The sequence below is a fragment of the Elephantulus edwardii genome, unplaced genomic scaffold (assembly GCF_000299155.1).
Source record: "Elephantulus edwardii isolate Elephantulus edwardi_28Jun2011 unplaced genomic scaffold, EleEdw1.0 scaffold00305, whole genome shotgun sequence".
Lineage (NCBI taxonomy): Eukaryota > Metazoa > Chordata > Mammalia > Macroscelidea > Macroscelididae > Elephantulus > Elephantulus edwardii.
The window spans coordinates 1652217-1669349 of NW_006400055.1; the positions used below are offsets into that span (position 1 = coordinate 1652217).

The following is a 17133-nucleotide window of genomic DNA, read 5'->3' on the forward strand; positions in this document are numbered from 1 at the left end:
AGCACTGGGCTTGGGTCCTACCTCAAGCCCATGCATGACCTTCTATGTTGCCATCACCAGCACTTCATCACAGACCTGCTGTGCCCCTGTGGGGAGCCCTGATTCCAAGCTGTCCAGCAGATTGGCCTACCTCGTTGATGAAGGCGTGCGCCCCCTGAGGGCTGAGTAGCAGGATAGCACGCCGCAGTGTGTCTCGGTAGCGGTTCAGCTCCTCTGTCTTCATGGTGGTGAAGAGGCTGGTGAACACGTGGCTGATGTTCTTGTCGACCTTCTGTAAAGAAACATCAAGGCCCAGACGTGAGGCCTGGTCCAGGAAGCTCTGGAGTCCACGAATATCTGAGCAGAGGGAGAGTTGGAAAAGAAGAGTGTCTGTAAATGAAAGACTCTTCTGCGAGCATCTACATCCAGTTTTCAGGACACAGGGGCACCCTTCTCCATGGCTCACTTGGGAGGGCTGAGCTAACACAGGAGTCAGGATATGCCCGGCCATCACTAAAGACAGCAGGCACATGGTCCCCTGGCCAGAGGTGGAAAGGTATCTATTTAGGTGGCCTAGTGAGTAGGGAGCTGTTTTGCCAATGCAAAGGGGAAAATATGAACAATCTCCACCTGTGGGATTTATAGCCTCTGAAAACCCGCTGGAGGATTGGTTACAAGTTGGTTCCAATCAAACAGCAAGGATTGAGTTTAACTTGTTTGTCCCTTAACAGCATCCAACCCTAGGCTTGGAATCTCCCATAATGTCCCAATTTGCTGTCCACAAGGTCCAATGGCCAAGAAGTGCTCCCTTTGATGAGCTCTGTTCCAACAGCCTCAGTATTCCAGCCTGTCCTCAGAGCCACATGTGCTGGCATTCACTCAGCCATAGGCCTTATTCTATCCACCTCCCTCTGCTTTCCCCTCAATGGTAACTGAGGAAACTCTGACCCGCCCCTGACCCAACCTCAGGAAGCCACCTACCGTGCAACCCCCCCCCCCCCCGCCGGCATAGGTCAGCTGTTCTTTCCTGTGCCATCCATCTCATTCCTGAGTCCTGGGGCTGTGTCTTAAGACTAGAACCCTAGGCAGATAACCTGGAACTCGAGGCAGGTGGGACATGGAACCCCAGGCAGGTGGGACATGGAGCCTCCAGACAGGTGTTGCTCTAGGATTTTTAGCTCCATGTCAGTCAACTCCCCCTCCTGCTTAAGTCAACTTGAGTTGGATTCCTATCACCTTCAACCTGCAACCAATACGCCACTTTCCCAAAGCCTGAAATGTTCTTTTAACTTGGTCCATTACTACAACCCACCTCCCAAAGTCTTGGGCGTTTCTGCTTTTAGTCTGAGGTCAGGCCTTGCTAAGGACACACAGGGCCTGCCCAACACACAGTGGCAATGCCCACAGGGATGCCATGCCCGTCGTCACCACCTCACCAGACGCAAGTCAAAAAGAACATGCTCATTCAACCAGATAATTGGTTTCTAGTCCTGTCCCCACACTTCTGTCCCATGCCAGTTCTGTGAACTGAGTTGTCTCCCAGAAGTAAATGCTAAAACTCTGACCCAGATGTGATCTCATTTGAAAGTGGAGTTTTCTTTGTCATGTTAATGAGGCCATTTCAGTGTGGGGTGTGCACTAAAGCTAGTCACTTCTGAGTTAGTAAAAAGAATGGAACAGATAAAGAAGGAAGCATAAATGGGGGAAGACAGGCCACCATGAAACCAAGGCAGAGAAGAAGTTGGAGGTAACAAGGGTCTTCCCCTGAGCTTTGTCCTCCAGCTGGTGCGGACCTTTAACTTTCTGACTGTGATAAAACACATTTCTGGGTACTAAGGCCACTCATGTGTGGCATTTCTTACAGCAACACTAGTAAACAAAGCATCCATTCTACAAACTCCACGAGTTCCCAAGAGCAGGATACCACATGAGCTGCATCAGGGCCCCACAGTCCTCAGGACAGCCTGAAGGATAGCTTTTCAAAAGGTCTAGTGTCAGCTGGACTGTAACAAGGGTCATTGTGGAGATTCAAATAAATGACCAAGAATGAGTGTGGGGCCCAGGGCAGTTCTAACTCAAGATAGAGGGTGACTGAGGACACAGCCCTGTGTTCCAGGCTCCAACAATCAATTAGCTGCTTACATACCCCCTCTATGCCTAATCTTGCTTGTTTATAACCCATGGGCACACATTTGTGGCTAGCGTTTCTATCAGACCATGAGGAGCTCTTCAATATGAGGGTTTTAGTTCTGGTGGATTCCACTTGCTATGTCTGTACTTGAGAGGCACAAGAAGACAAACTCCTAAGTTGTCCACACAGAGAAGAAACCCTTGAAGTCCTGTGACGCAGGACAAACGTGTGACTGGCCTCCAGCTCCAGCTGAGCCGTGAGCTGAGCCTGCCGCCCCCTCACTAGAGTTGTGTTCTCAAGCACTCGTTCACCTGAGGCAGGAGTCCACTGAGGAAGGAATGAGGGAGGTGCCATTAACAAGAAGGCCCTTCTTGACCAGCACCGAACCCAAACCAGGTGGCCTGGAGAGGCTTCCTCAAACTCCCTCAAAGAAAGGTGACTGACCACAGACAGGACACTGCACTCCACGTGCCAGGCTCAGCTTGTGGACTCTCACAGGTGTGAATGGATCTCCTCAGACCCCTGGAGACCTGTAGCCCTAACCCCCCTTCCTTGTCAGTCTGTCCTACTGTGGTAGCTCATGTGGTGCAGAATGCTGGAAGCTACACCATCATTATTACCATTTCCAGCAGGATTACCCATGGTACACATTGTTCAAAAGAGCTTCCAGACTAAGAAAGGCTAAGAAGCAGGACTTGACATTCTACTTCTGAAATAACAGACTCTCTAAAACCCGATAAAAAGCAGAAGAGCATTGTCTGATATGTTAATGTTGTTATGTGCCATTGAGTTGTCTGCAACTAACTCATGGCAATGCAATGGACCTAAAACACTTGAAGCCCCGTGACACAGGACAAACAATGGATCTGAACCCTGTGCTATCCTGTGTGACCCTCACTAACTCTTGACATACTTGATCCCATGGCTGAAATCACTGTGTCAATACACCTGGTTGAGGGTCGTCTGCTCTTTCGTTGACCCTCCACTCTTCCAAACATGATGTTCTTTTCCAAGACCTGGTCCTTCCAAACAACATGCCTGAAATATGTAAGACAGAGTTTTACCATTCTTGCCTCCAAGGCTGTACCTTCTCCAGGACACATCAGTAACTCTTCTCCAACACCATAACTCAAGGCATCCATAGTGCCAGCATATCAGTCCTTCAGACTAGAAGGCAGCACAGCAGACAGGGTGGAAATGATCTAGACAGGCTAAGGTTTTCAAATCTGTTGCAATAGGCTAACTATGATCAGAGTCAATTCAACAGCACTCAAGAACAACAATCCACCATAGCACAAGAGGAAATTGTTTTAGAGATGCCCAGAGAGCAGTGAGCCACAAGGAGAAGGTCCCACTGGAAAACCATAGGCTTGATGTTCACACTGGCCCCAGAGTAATGGCCAGTGCAGATCTAAGGGCACCAGGCACTGAGCAGTTATCCACACCAGAAGCAGCATCAAGCCCCAGACAACTTACAGCCACTGGTTACCTGAACCATGAATGCTTCCCCTCAGTTCATGTTGTTCAACATAAAAGCCACACGAAGCTCCTCAAACCCATGAAAAAGAAATCAGACCACAAATTCTGCAGTCACATGAGCAATATTTTAAGTACTCAACAGCCACACATGATTACCACCTTGGCCAGTGAAGACAGACCATTTCCATTAATACTGACAGTTCTATCAAAAGTACTGCCCAGAAAAATGTCACTGAATGAAGGTGGTACAAACACTGTTCCAAATATGGGGCCAACTGCACTCAGGCTCCCAGGAGAGATCACACACAAACACACCCCCCTTCTGTGTCCTTCCACTGAAATGCCCGATCCCCTCCAGCTCCCAGACGGTTGAGCTGCTTGCCCTACTTTGGCCTTGACTGTGGTTAGTGTGAGCAAGCAGAGGGCAAATGAGTACTTGTACATTCCCATGTCTCGCTTGGTCTCTGCACAACCTAAGAACTCCAGCTAACCTGTTGGAGTGGGCGAGGCACGAGGGAAAGAAGAAGGTAGTCCCCGGCAGCCCCAGGACAGCTACACTCAAACACCATCATGAGAGCCCCATGTAGACTGCCCAGATGACCCTAGAACCACAAAAATAACAGCAAAGGTTCTAAGCCACTAAATCGGCACCTTGGTAGGGAAATTGAACTGATGCATTCTGTCCAGAATGCCTATGACATCTTTGGTGGAAAACAGCACCTGCACCCTCAAAAACTCTGGACTGTTCCCTGCTTGCTGGTGGCTGTGTCCACGCAGGCCATCTGTTACCCAGCCCCAGAGTGAGGCACAGTGCACAGCTGTGCTACAGCTCTGAATCCTCTGAATACACATGGTCTTCCCTGGCCTTGGTTCTGACATGTTGAGATGCAGACTTGAACTCGAGGAAAGGAAGGTAGGAACCTGTGTAAGGAAGCCATGTGGAGGTCACAGATGCCACCAAGAGACCCACCACTGGCTCCTCCTCCTCTTCGAGGTATATTAAAGGCACCTGGTCCTTGGAGGGCAGAAACAGCCCTGTCTGCAGGCCTTTCCTCACGTGTCCATGAGCATGTCAGCTATGCAAGGCAGGCACAGCCCTGTGGTCTGTGCATGCGTCTGTGAGTCCAGAGGCCACTAGAGTGGCTCCAGAGCCCCCTTCCCCCACCCCCCCAGGTGGTGGCCCTCCTAATGAGAATCATCTATGCAGCAGCTCCACTGAGGCCTCTCCTAAAGCATCTCAAGCATTTCTCTTTCTCAAGGCTATGAGGTATCCCAAAGTAGGTGGCAATCACCTCAGGCTCATAAGCAGCCCAGCACACATGCACACAGTAAGTGTAAGTGCTCAGACTCCTGCCTATCAGCTGCACAACTGCAATATGGCCATTAAGTCCCAGATGGAACTGAGGCATCAGTTTAACTCTCTTCACAGCTGTAAGGCTGACACAGGTTCAAAGCAGCTCTCTGAGAACACAGCCTGGGCTACAACCAGAGGGTCAGCTTTCAGCTCTGCTCCAGCTCTCCTTCGCCTGTGCTGGAGGAGGGAAGCTGGTGGGATACCAGCTGTGAGTATTTCCAGAGCTCCTACCCTCCCTGAGAAATAGGGCCAGCACCCCTACTTCTCCAGCACCACTCCCTGCTTGCCCAGAGCTCTCAGAAGTCTTGTTTTCTCAGAAGGGTTTGCTACACGACCCCCACCACCTACTCCAGAATAAGAAGCCAGGTGCTGCTCTCCAGGAAGGGGCAGCTGACCAACTGACACACTGGAACAGAGCTTGGTGGCAGCAGGGACCTCATGAAGCAAAGAAAGAGGGCAAAAAGCTCTTGGTGCCCAAAGCTGCAGGAGGCAAGAGGCTTGTGAAGTAGGGCGTCATCACAGAGGGGGGAGAAAGGTTGTGCAGAAGAGCATCACTACCAGATGGGCAGCGGGTGGGGGGACAAAGGCTTGTGCAGAAGGGCGTCACCACCAGGGGTGCTGGTTAGGGACGGGGCAAAGGCTTGTGCAGAAGGGCATCACCACCAGTGCAGTAGGTGCACTGCAAGAAGAAGATTCTTCTTCCTAGGAAGAAAGGGCCCTAGGTGAGGCTTTCCAAAAGATACCAGATGTGCTGACTCTGGATCAGGCCTGCGTGAGACCTGCTCTATACACACCTGTGAACTCATCCATTTCTTCCCTCCTCCTTCCTGCACCAGGCACTCTCTGGGTGTCTAGGCATGAAAGGATACATCCCAGAGTCCTCATCATGGAGCCAACCTGTCAGGGACTAGGGAAGTGGCCAAACAAAAGGCAAAGAGATCCTTTCTGTTTAGCCTTTAGTGAACTGTGCTGCTAACCCAAAGGCAGAGTATCTCAGAAGATTTGTATCCACCAATGATGTGAATCACCAAAGGAGAAAAACAAGCAATCTCCTCTTGTGATCTACAGCCTCCAAAACCCACTGGAGGCTCAGCTAGGAGAGGCTTCCAACTGAGTGACAATGATTCTGTTTTGTTTGTCTTAATTTTCCCGGTCCATGTCCCAGAAGAGGGTTAAGGTTTAGCTCAGAGTCAGGGCAGTAAAGGTTGTGAAATCAAACGCAACTAAAGGGGCCAGACTGAATCCCAGCGGGAGGCCAGCACCCACAGTGGCCATACAGCCAACTGAGTCAAAGCAAAACAAGCTGGAACTGGAATTGGGCAGGAATTTTTCTAAGACTAAGGTTGCAACTGTAACAATGCTGTCATTGCTTCTCAAAGAACCACAGCTGCTGAATATTTGAAGCCTCTTCTTTCTGAAAAGTAACTGAAATGAAAGAGCATATGTCAAATTGCTTCCCCTACTATTTGCAACTTCCAACAAAGGCTCCAGCACAGAACAAGCTCATGGAAGATTTTGCTGTCTGCAGCACACATACATGCGCACAAAGGCTGCTCTTTACGCACTCAGATACTCACTGTCAGGGCTGCTGAGGTAACTGCCAACTCTTCCAAAGGCTGAGACACAGCTTGGATTCTGAGGACTTTTCCCACTTGTCCCTATCTGGTCCCAAAGACTTGCTTTGAATTCTCCCTCAGGTGCAGTTTATCTGTAAGCCAAGCTCATTCCCAGGTCCTCTGTCAAAGTGCTCATCTTCCTTTATTGCCCATCCTACCACCACTATCCTCAACTCAATATATATCCATCTTTGTCACAGGCATGAAACAACCACAGAACCTGAGGACGGGGCTTCCTGTAGGTGAGGTTGCTACTGTTAGGTGCCATCAGGTTGACTACAACTCATTGTGGCCCTTGAACAATTGGTGTGACACCTGTTCTGTCCTGTGTCATCTTCACCATCCTTGCTATGCCCACTGCTACAATCACTTTGTCAATCCATCTTGTTGGGGGTCTTCACCTCTTTCTCTGATCTTCCATCTTCCCCAGGATGATGTCTTTTTCCAAGGACTGGCCCCTTCTGACATACTCTCAAAGTATGTGAGATGAAATTTTACATATTTGTCTCCAAAAAATACCCCTGGTTGAACTTTCTCCAAGACATATTCTGTCTGTTCTCTTGGTAATCCATGAGATCTTCAGTACTCTTCTCCAACACTGTAACTCAGCTCTCTAACTTCTGTCATTGTTATTCATTGTTTAACTTTGAGGTACATAGGAAGCAACTGAAAAGAAACAAACAAAACAAAAAAAACCAACAAAAAAAACCATAGCTTTCATCAAGCGCACCCTGGTTCTCCCTAGGGGTAGGAGCACTCGGTGTTTCCCAGAGAAAAGATCTCCAAGGTCTACCTGCTGACAGCTCCCATTCAAATTCCCTTCCTCCCTCCATCCTTTCTTCCCTCATTTTCTTTTCCCCTTTCTATTTTCCTTCTTTTTCTCTTCTTCTCCCTCTCTCCCCTTTTCCTTCCCTCTATCCTTCCTTCTTCCCACACTTTCTGTGCACTGCTCTGAGCCAACCCTCATGTGAAAGTTAACAGGAGTTCCTGAGGAGCCACCTGTCGGTAGGGAAAGCTAGGCCTGAAGCAGGGTATGGACCCTCCATCATTAGCCAAGTGCACACTATAGACAGCCTAGGTCCCAGGCATTTTGCAGTCTGTTCTCTATGAGTGAACAAACTCACTCAAGATCGCCATATCACACAGCTGTTTTCAATAACACTCAGCAGGTGGCTGCCAGTGTGGCAGGAGGTACTGACACTCAGCACAGCAGGAGGTGGACCTCACCATTATAGGTGAGCAACGTCACCAATTATGTGCTATCAGGGTCCCCACTCCATCCTCAGCACCACAGAAGCCATGTCTAAGGATCTGTCTTAAGTAGAGGATCCTCCACTGTGGCCATGATCCCAGGGCCCCCAACAGTAAGACATAGTCTAAGGTTTCCAGAAACCTCCAGAGTGACAGAACTCTAAATAAAAATAAGGCCCATTCTCTTCCACAGCGGCCTGAGACAGCAAAGTTCAGAATAAAGGACACAACCAGGACTGCTGACCTTTCTCTCTTAGGCGGAAAGGGGCATAGGTTCAAATCCTGCTCTCACTGGGTGGATAGCCTTAGGCAACGTCATCTCTGAGCCCATTTACCTGCACACAGAACTCATCATATCTTCACAGGCACACTGGGCTCCTATCAAGAGGAGCTGGCATTCCGACTGACACTAAACAGAATACATGTTTGGTGGCTGTTAGCTACATTTCAACCTTCTCATCTGTACCTCAAGTAACTCCCCTAAAGGGCCCCAGAACGAGTAAATCATCTCTCTTGTTTTGGAGCCTCATCAAGAAGGAAGATACCACCCTGACAATCAGAAGACACAATAGAAGACTAAAGAGGTCGGCTCTCCCTTCTGTGATAATGGAAATTCCAAAGTTTTAAAGTGGCTGAAATACCACTGAAAACTCTTTGAGAGAGAACTATTTCAAGCCTGTAACAGAGGCTGATGAAACCCAGGGGCCTCTTCTCTGACCAGGTGGTCCAATGGATTAATGCATTCAAGTCTGCAGCTTCAAGTTTCCCTAGAGGCACCTCTAAAGGGAGAGCTGATACCTCCTTCAGTAAAACAAGCCACTGAAAACTCACTGTAGTAGAGGTCTATGTGCACACATAAGGTCACCATAAACTGGGTGACCTGACGGCAACTGGCACTGGCTTTACTCCATCAGGTTTTAGAACCAGCCATGTTGTTGTTACTGTTGTTAGGAGCCAATGAGTCGACTGCAGCAATGCACAGCAACCCTGTCAATAACAGACTGAACCTTGCCCTATCCTGCACCATCCTCACTTTCTCCAATATGCTCGATTCTATTGTTCCAGTCACTGTGGCAATCCATCAGGTTGAGCATCTTCTCTCTCTCTGACCTTTCACCTTTCTTATAACAATGTATTTTTCCAAGGACTGGCCCCTCTGACAACATGTGCAGATTATATGAAATGAAGTTTCATCACTTTTACCTTTAAAGAGTAGCCTGGTTGTACTTCCTCCAAAGCAGACTTGTTTGTTCTTGGCAATCTTCAGATATTTGGACCAGTCACAAAATTATAAAATAATAAAATTCTGTAAAGAGAATTGGCTAATAATGTCTGTTGAGCACATTAAATGAGGGGTCTGCACACATATGACATTTCAGGCGGTTGCTGTTGAATGTTACTGAGTCGAGTACAACCCATAGGATCAAACATGATCAAACAAGAGATCTGAACCCTGCTCTATCCTGTACTATCCTCACAAACTCTGACACACATGAACCCATTGCTGCAGTCACTGTGTTAATCCATCTCACTCAAAGAGACTTCCTCTTCTTTCTCCAGCCTTTCCTAGATTGCTGTCCCTCTCCAAGCAATTGCCTCTCCTAGCGACATGCCCAAAATATGTGAGACAAAGCTTTATCATCTTTGCCTCTAAGAGGCACTCTGGCTGTACTTTCTCTAAGACATATTATGTTTGTTCTCTTGATGGTCCAAAGGATATTTAGTCCGCTTTTCCAACATCACAGCTCAAAGGCATCAATTTTTCTTCCATCTTCCTTAGCCACTGTCCAGCTCTCATATGTATAGCAAGTGACTGTAAAGAACATAGCCTGATACAGGCACACCTCACTCTTCAAACTGAAAGTTTTCTATGGAGAGGTCCTGACTATAGACTTCCTGGTTCACTACAGTGTCTGATCCAAGAATGATGAAGTCGTTAACAATTTCAATCTTTTCTCCATCTATCATGATGTTGCCTATAGGTCCAGTGGTGAGAATTTTTTGTTTTCTTGATGTTCAGATACAATCTATATTAAAGGCTGCATATGCTTCATGTCCTCCTCACTTTCAGTAAGCAAGCTTGTGTTATCTGCCTAATGCAGACCATTGATGGATCTTCCTCCGATCTTGATGATAGAGTCCAGATTCTCAAATAATTTGCTCAGCATGCAGACTGAATAGGCATTGGGAGGAGGTAGAGAAGTCCCAAAACATTTCAAGTGGTGGGACTTCATCCTCCACAGGCCCTTTCTCGGAGGCCTGACCATGGAGGCCATCTGTTTATCATAACATTCTACTTTTCACCAAGCTCGGCTCCTTTACACATAAAAAACAAACACAAGGGAACAACATTTTAACTAATCAGGTTGGAAGATAGAGATTAAAAACAATTTAAAATAAACGTCTACTCTGGCACTTTGGAAAAAACACACCACGCTGCATTAAGTGCTTTGAATTAAGTAAATTACACCAAGTAACTAATTTACATAATGATCAAAATTTGCATTTTACACGTTATGATGAAAATAGGTTTATAAAATAATCCTTCACTAACTCCTGTTCCAAATCGGGTTCCAGTATTTGGAGAAAATTCTTTATTTATTTGCTGTCATCCACGTTTCAAATCTATTGCTCCTTCACTCTTTTTAATCTGGCAGTTCCCTTATTTCCACTGCAATAAACAGTTACTTTGATTTGCAATCCCTTGCAATCCCTTCCTGTCAACTGAGTGAAATAATATTTTCAAAGAATTTATATGCTAATGATTCTTAAAATTTTCACAAATAAAATTTGTTATTTGCACCACCTTTCACATATAAGGTATTTGGTATTCATTTTGATTCCTTCACTGTTTCAGGTCCCAGGCCTCCAGCAGGCCAGGAACCATCATGTTCAGGATGTCAACTGCTCTATATCCTTTCCCCCTTCACACAGTCCAGACAGATGGAATAGCATCCCCATTTCACAGATGAGAAAACTGATGACCACCTACATACACAAGCAGCAGGAGGAAGGGCCTATTTGAGTAATCTCAGTATACTTTGCTACTGTCCTGGGTTTTGCTCCAATTTAAGTAAGATTCTGAGGCAAATCAGAAATAATTTCTAAATGCTTACCAATTTATTTTCCAGTGGACCTTGAAGCCATGTTTCTAGTTTTTGTTACATGATCTTTCCCTCATAGCATTACAGGACCACCACTAACCAGAAAGGACTAGAAAGCAATCCTAGCTTGGGTCCCAGCCCTGCAGAATGCCGGGGGTCACTCAGGAATGTCCCTGCCAGTCCTGAGTCCTGACTGTCCAACTCTAACAGATACTCATGATCTATGGTAATAAGAGCATGTGGGTGGTCCTTGAACACAGTGTAGGCTCCCACCTGCCCCAGGCAGGGTTAGTTGACCCATACCTTGTTTGCCTCACCGTCCAACCCTCACCAAATAAAAATGTGTTCTCTGTGGAGCCAAAGACAACCAGATGCTGTCCTAGATTCAAGGAACTCTAGAGAAACCAGATTGGCACATCCTGCTTGAGATTCCTGGTGGTATTGTCAAGGTAGCAGGAGATTGTTTTCCACATGAGGCCTAGAGGAAAGCCATTTGAGACTGTAGAGCCCTCTTGAAAAATGAAGAGGCATTTTCCAGATGGACAGGAAAGTTCATCAGAACATGGGTATGAAGCCTTCCTGGACCACATCAGCCCATTTGGGGAGCTGGCAATGAGAGCTTCCACGGGCATGAGAGATGTAGGGATGGTGTCCACCCAAAAAAACTAACCACATGGGCATTCTTGGGAGAGGCCAGAAAGCACAGTACAGACAGAGGGTATCATCTAAGACCAGGACATGTGAACATAGCCAAGCCACATCCCTCCCTTCCCTCCAGAGACATGTCTTTTGAGTCTGGAGAAGATCAGAGAAGCAGGAAGTTGGTGCACTGAGGAATTGCTGGTGCCCTCGTGGGCCTCTGAGAGCACTCACCCAACTACACCCACACCCTCACCTCTGGAGTCCAGGTCCAGGGGCTGCTACCTGAATGAACTCATCCACATGCTGTCTTGAAGGTAGGTGTGTCTCTTAAGCTCTCTGACCTCAATGCCTTCCTCTGTAAAACAGACAGCATACCAGACAACTAAGATGATGACCAAAAAGCAGCTAGGACACAGTCTGGTACACAGGGCCTCAGGAGCAGTCATGCTTCCTGCTGCAATACCAGAACCTTCAGCATGGCCACCCCATGCCTCACTACACCCAGTTCACGGGCCCATCTCCCAGCTTTCCTTAGAGCTCCCAGAAAGTGTTCCTTAGCTTCAGTAGTTAACTGGCACAGTGACTATTTGAGTCTTATGTGGGTTAATCTGCCTTCTCAGAAGCCTGCCATTGAAGAGGTGATGGCCACAAAGCTGAGGTGTTTGTACATATCAGGATCCTTGCTGGATCTCCCATTCCTACCTCCACTCATGCTTTCACACCCTCATTGATAACCCTTTCATATTTGCATTCATTCACAGACATTTGCTCATGTACACTCCTACTTACTCACCCACACACAATTCTTATTCACACACAGTGGAATGCTAAAGCCAACTTGTGGTACTTCATGAGAATCTACTGTTAAATTTTCAAGAATGTTGTAAGCCAGCTAATAAACACAACCACGATAAATACATAAGCTTAAGATTAAACAACTTATAGAGGGGCTTCCAGTAAGACAGCAGACCATGCAGACAAACAATCCAGAACTTTTTAACAAAGATGCAATAAGCCAATGGAAACAGTTACGAATGTTTTCCTGGGACCCCGAGTTGCAAATTAAAGGGCAAAGAAGTGAATCAAGTACTGGAAAAATCTGAATAAACACAGCAAACAGGGAGAAACAGAACAGTCAATCATCAGCAAGCCTGACACAGCAAAGACATTATGCATTTTTGCAATGTTTTCATTGGCTCAGCAAGCTGATCATCACCTTTAACCACCTCATGCTGCCCAGCACTCACACTGGTGGCTATAGATCTGAGAGAAAGCTTAAGGAAATCACTGATAACATTTTAAAAATTGTAGAATATTTTTTTAAAAGCACAAGAACACGTTCAAAGAAGAAACAGAAAATTAGAACCATACAAAAGCTGTAAATATAAATCCAAATATTAATAGTAACATATTACAAATGCATTGAAAGGACAAAGGAATAGAACTGGACTGAGGAAAACAGAATTAGTGTGACCGAAGACAAATATTTTAATACTAATCTTTTAGAGGAATAATCATTTGGAGGAGACAAAAAAATAAGAAATTCTAAGACTTATGTAGGGAGTTCTGGTGACCTAATGGCAATAAAATCTGTGCCATAATTCCAAAGGCAAGCAGTTTCTGGGAGAAAGAGGTGCAATCTCCTCCCGTGCAATTAACTGCCTCTGAAAACCCATCAAAGTGTCAGCTGTGGGTCAGTTTTGACTCTACAGTACACAACAACAATAAGAATTCTGTAGGACACAATGAAGATAAATAACTTTTATGTGATTATAATTTCAAATACAGAAAGAAAAAAAAAAGAGCAGAGTAAATCAAAGATCTGCTAAAGAAAATATCCTTAATGTTATCATGAAAGACCAAAAGAAATGCATTCAAGAAGCTCAACACACACCAAACAGGAGAGATTTCAAAAGGAACTCACTAAAACATATTATAATCATACATTTCCTAAGGAAAAGAAAAGAAAGAATCCTAAAAGCAGTTTGAGAAAAACAAAAATTTATCTACAAAGAAGATCCAAACTAAACTGATGTCTCAGCAGAAACTATTCAAGTAAGAAAACATTGGGCAAACCTCTGAAAGAAAGAATTGCTAACTAGGAATTTTATATCTAGAAAAATTGTTCATGAAATACAAAAGCAGAAATTAAGACACTGTAAGATAAATAACAAAGGAATCTGCGAAAACCAACAATATTGCAAGAAAAGGTAAAGTCAGTCCTTTAAACAGAAAATCAGCTTCAAAGGCAGAAAACAACTAAAGGTTAAACACATGGCAGAATCACTGGGAAATTTACCCATATAACAAAGTACCTAAAAGGGGATAACATAAGTCTATTTGGCTGAAAATAAGTCATCAGAGACAATTTGTAAACAATGGTAACAGGAAAGAACAAAGAGGGGGAAATGTACTTAGAGAATTTCCAAACTGAGAGGGAGGAATGATACCAGGGATAAATGACTTGAAGCTTGGAAAGATAATTTAAAATTGCTAGGTGGATGAAAAGAAAATTAATAACCTTTAAACAGAGGGGAGCTCTGGTGGCCTAGTAAGTAAGGAGTTGTACTGCCAACTCAAAGGTAGGCAATTCGAACCCACCAGCTGTTCCATGGAAACAACATGGAAAATCTCCTCCCATGCAATTTACATGCTCTGAAAACTCGCTTGAGAGTCAGTTATAAATTGGTTCCAACTTGACAACAATGAGTCTGAATCTAATTAACAAAAAAAAAAAGAAAAAGGAGAATCATAAGGCCTTAGCAATGCAACAAAATAAAGTAAAAATAGAAATCTATTTTATAATAAAAAATCTGTAAACAGACTCTCGAACATTAAAAATACACAAACACAGAAAATAAATTAGATAACCAAGATCTTCTAAAAACTAAAGCCTTTTCTTGTCTTTTTTCTGGGTGATTTTAATTTTTTTAATAATTTTTTTTACATTTTCATTGTGATTTCAATGAAGGCTCATAGATTTTCATTCATTCATTGTTGCACATTTTACCCTCCCCTTTCCCCTCCTCCAGTTCACTTTTTAAAAAACATTCATTCACTGTTCTACAATTACCTCCCCCTCTCCTCCTGCCAGTCCTCTCTGCAACATACATCTTATTCTGAGCTGTTGTCATACATATAATGCCTAATCATTATTCCTTTTAAACAGTTCTTTCCTTCATCTGTTCCAATGCGAAAATTATTATCTATCTATTCTTATCCTATTCTCCTCCCAACAACCCCCTCTCCATGTCCAACAGGATTTTAGAGGCAGTAATTGCATGGGAGCTCTGGTAGCCTAGTGGCAAGAAGCTGTGCTAAAAGGTATGAGGCATGAGGTTGGAGGCCATCAGCTGTTCCACAGGAGAAGGATGAAAAATCTCTTCCCGTAAGATTAACTGCCCCTGAAAACCCACTAGGGGTCAAGGATAAGTCTGTTCAGACCCTAAGGTACACAACAACAACAACTGCATGGGAGAAGATTTTTCATCCTTCTCTGATGAAGCAATTGGTGGATCTGAAACATGTGCCTTTGGGATTGCAGTGCAGCTTCTTATTATTAGGCCACTAGAGTTTCCTAAGTCAAATGACTTCTTATCTCAGACAAGACTTAGCAGAGAGCATGAAGAGAAACTGAATGCTGGGAAATATTTAGCTACAGCATTTCCAACAAGGGACTGTTTTGATCTTTGTTTTATGTTGTTAAATTGGAACTGACTCATAGCTGGCATTCTAGTGGGTTTTCAGAGTCTGAAAATAATGCAGGAGACTGCCCAACTTTCTCCCACAGAATAGCCTGCTGATTCGAACAGTGTGCCTTTCTGTTGGCAGCAAAGAGGCCATAACTGACATCCAAGAAGATATATGCACACCCATGTGTATCACAGCTTTGTTCACAATAGCAAGGAGCTGAAAACAACCCAGGTGCCCATCAACAAAAGAATGGACAGAGAAGCTGTGGTATATTCACATAATGGAATACTACGCTGCATTGAAAAACAAGGAACTCATGCAATATTATTCAAAATGGGTGACCCTGGAGGACATTATGCTGAGTGAAATATCTCAGTCACAAAAGGACAAGTGCATGGTGCCACTGTTGTAAAACAGGACTGACCTCGAGGTTGGGGGGAGACTGAGAAAAACTGGATAAATTGCATATACTGCACTGAAACAGATGAGGGAGAGAATAATTTAAAAGCGATGTATGATAGGGTATTATGGTTACCACAAGAGTCCACAATTAAGGTTGTATAGTGGAATGTACTTGGGGCGGAGGGAGGGGTGCGGGGTGATTGTGTACCAGGGAGGGAGTTTTTCTTTTACTTTTTAAAGAGAGGAGCGAACTGGGGAGGTAGGGGAGGGGTGGGCGGGGAGAGAAGTGCAGCAATGAATGAATGGAAATCCAAAATCTCTGTAAATGTTCATTAAAATTATTAAAATTTAAAAACCTTTTTTATAAAACGTCGTAAATAGATTATTTAATCCAGCAATACCACTTACAAGGTATATTCTAAAGAAATCAGAGCTGGAGTGACTAATCAAGATGGAGTTATGACGACAGAACTCTGCCAAATCCCTCTGCAGCAAAGGTAAAGGCCTTCAGTGTTCAATGTGGACTGAAGAACAACATCAAGTGAAGGAACCAGAAGGGTTAATAAAGAAACAATCTGCACACAGATGTCTCTTTGGCTTTACTCAATCTGGATGGGGTGTAGGAGAGGAATGTGTCCTTGAGTCTGTAAACAGATGGTGACCCTGGATGCTTGCACACGAGGTCCAAGAATGTTCTTCTTCCAAAGGCATAGTAATTCCTTCTGGTAAACCAACATAAAAAAAGCAAGAAAGATTTCATGGGAATATTCTGTGCTAAGCAAGTCTGGTTTCTGGTAAATAAGTTTTCCTCAAATCATGAGTGTCTGAAAAGAATGTACTTCCTGGATCACGAAGACTGCTTTTGGTAGACTATAAAAATAAAGCGACGCAGCACTTCGGGGCTGCAGTCTTGTCTTGTCTGTGTGATGTGTGTCTTTTGTGTTGCATCTTTCTTTGTCATTTCTTCCAGGTAATTAAAGAAAAATGGTCGCAACATCAAGAAAACAAAAGGTTCTCACTGCTGGGTCAATTGGCATCACCATGATAGATGGGGACGAGATTGAGATTGTTAAAAATTTCAGTTTGCTCAACTTCACAAGCAGACAGAAAATAAAAAGACAAATCAGATAAGGAAAAGTCTGCTGTCAGCACCTCTGCAGAGTGCTGAAGAGAAAAGACAGAGTCAATCTAGAGAGTAAGATGTACCTGATCCAGGCCATGGTCTTTGCAATTATTTATTATGCATCAGAGAACTGGACAATGAATAAGACTGACAGAAGAAGAATCAATACCTTCGAGTTGTGGTGTTAGAGAATAGAACTGAATATTCCATGAACTGCCAAGAGAACAAATGTCCCAGAAAAAACAGAAAAACTGTCCCAGAGAGGATGAGGATGAAACCAAGTTTCTATCTGGAGGCAAGGATTTTGAAGCTCTGTCTCACATACTTTGGGCTTGTTGTCAGAAGGAACCAGTCTTTGG

The 17133-nt window shown here is 44.7% G+C and overlaps 1 protein-coding gene across 1 annotated transcript in view; it reads right to left on the minus strand.

The window, feature by feature from the left end:
• GRID1 (glutamate receptor, ionotropic, delta 1) overlaps positions 1-17133 on the minus strand; it is a 1297277-nt gene that overhangs the window by 950050 nt on the left and 330094 nt on the right. The window contains exon 4 of the mRNA XM_006901020.1: positions 131-336. Coding sequence (XP_006901082.1) covers positions 131-336 — 206 coding nt within the window. The remainder of the gene's footprint in view (positions 1-130; positions 337-17133) is intronic.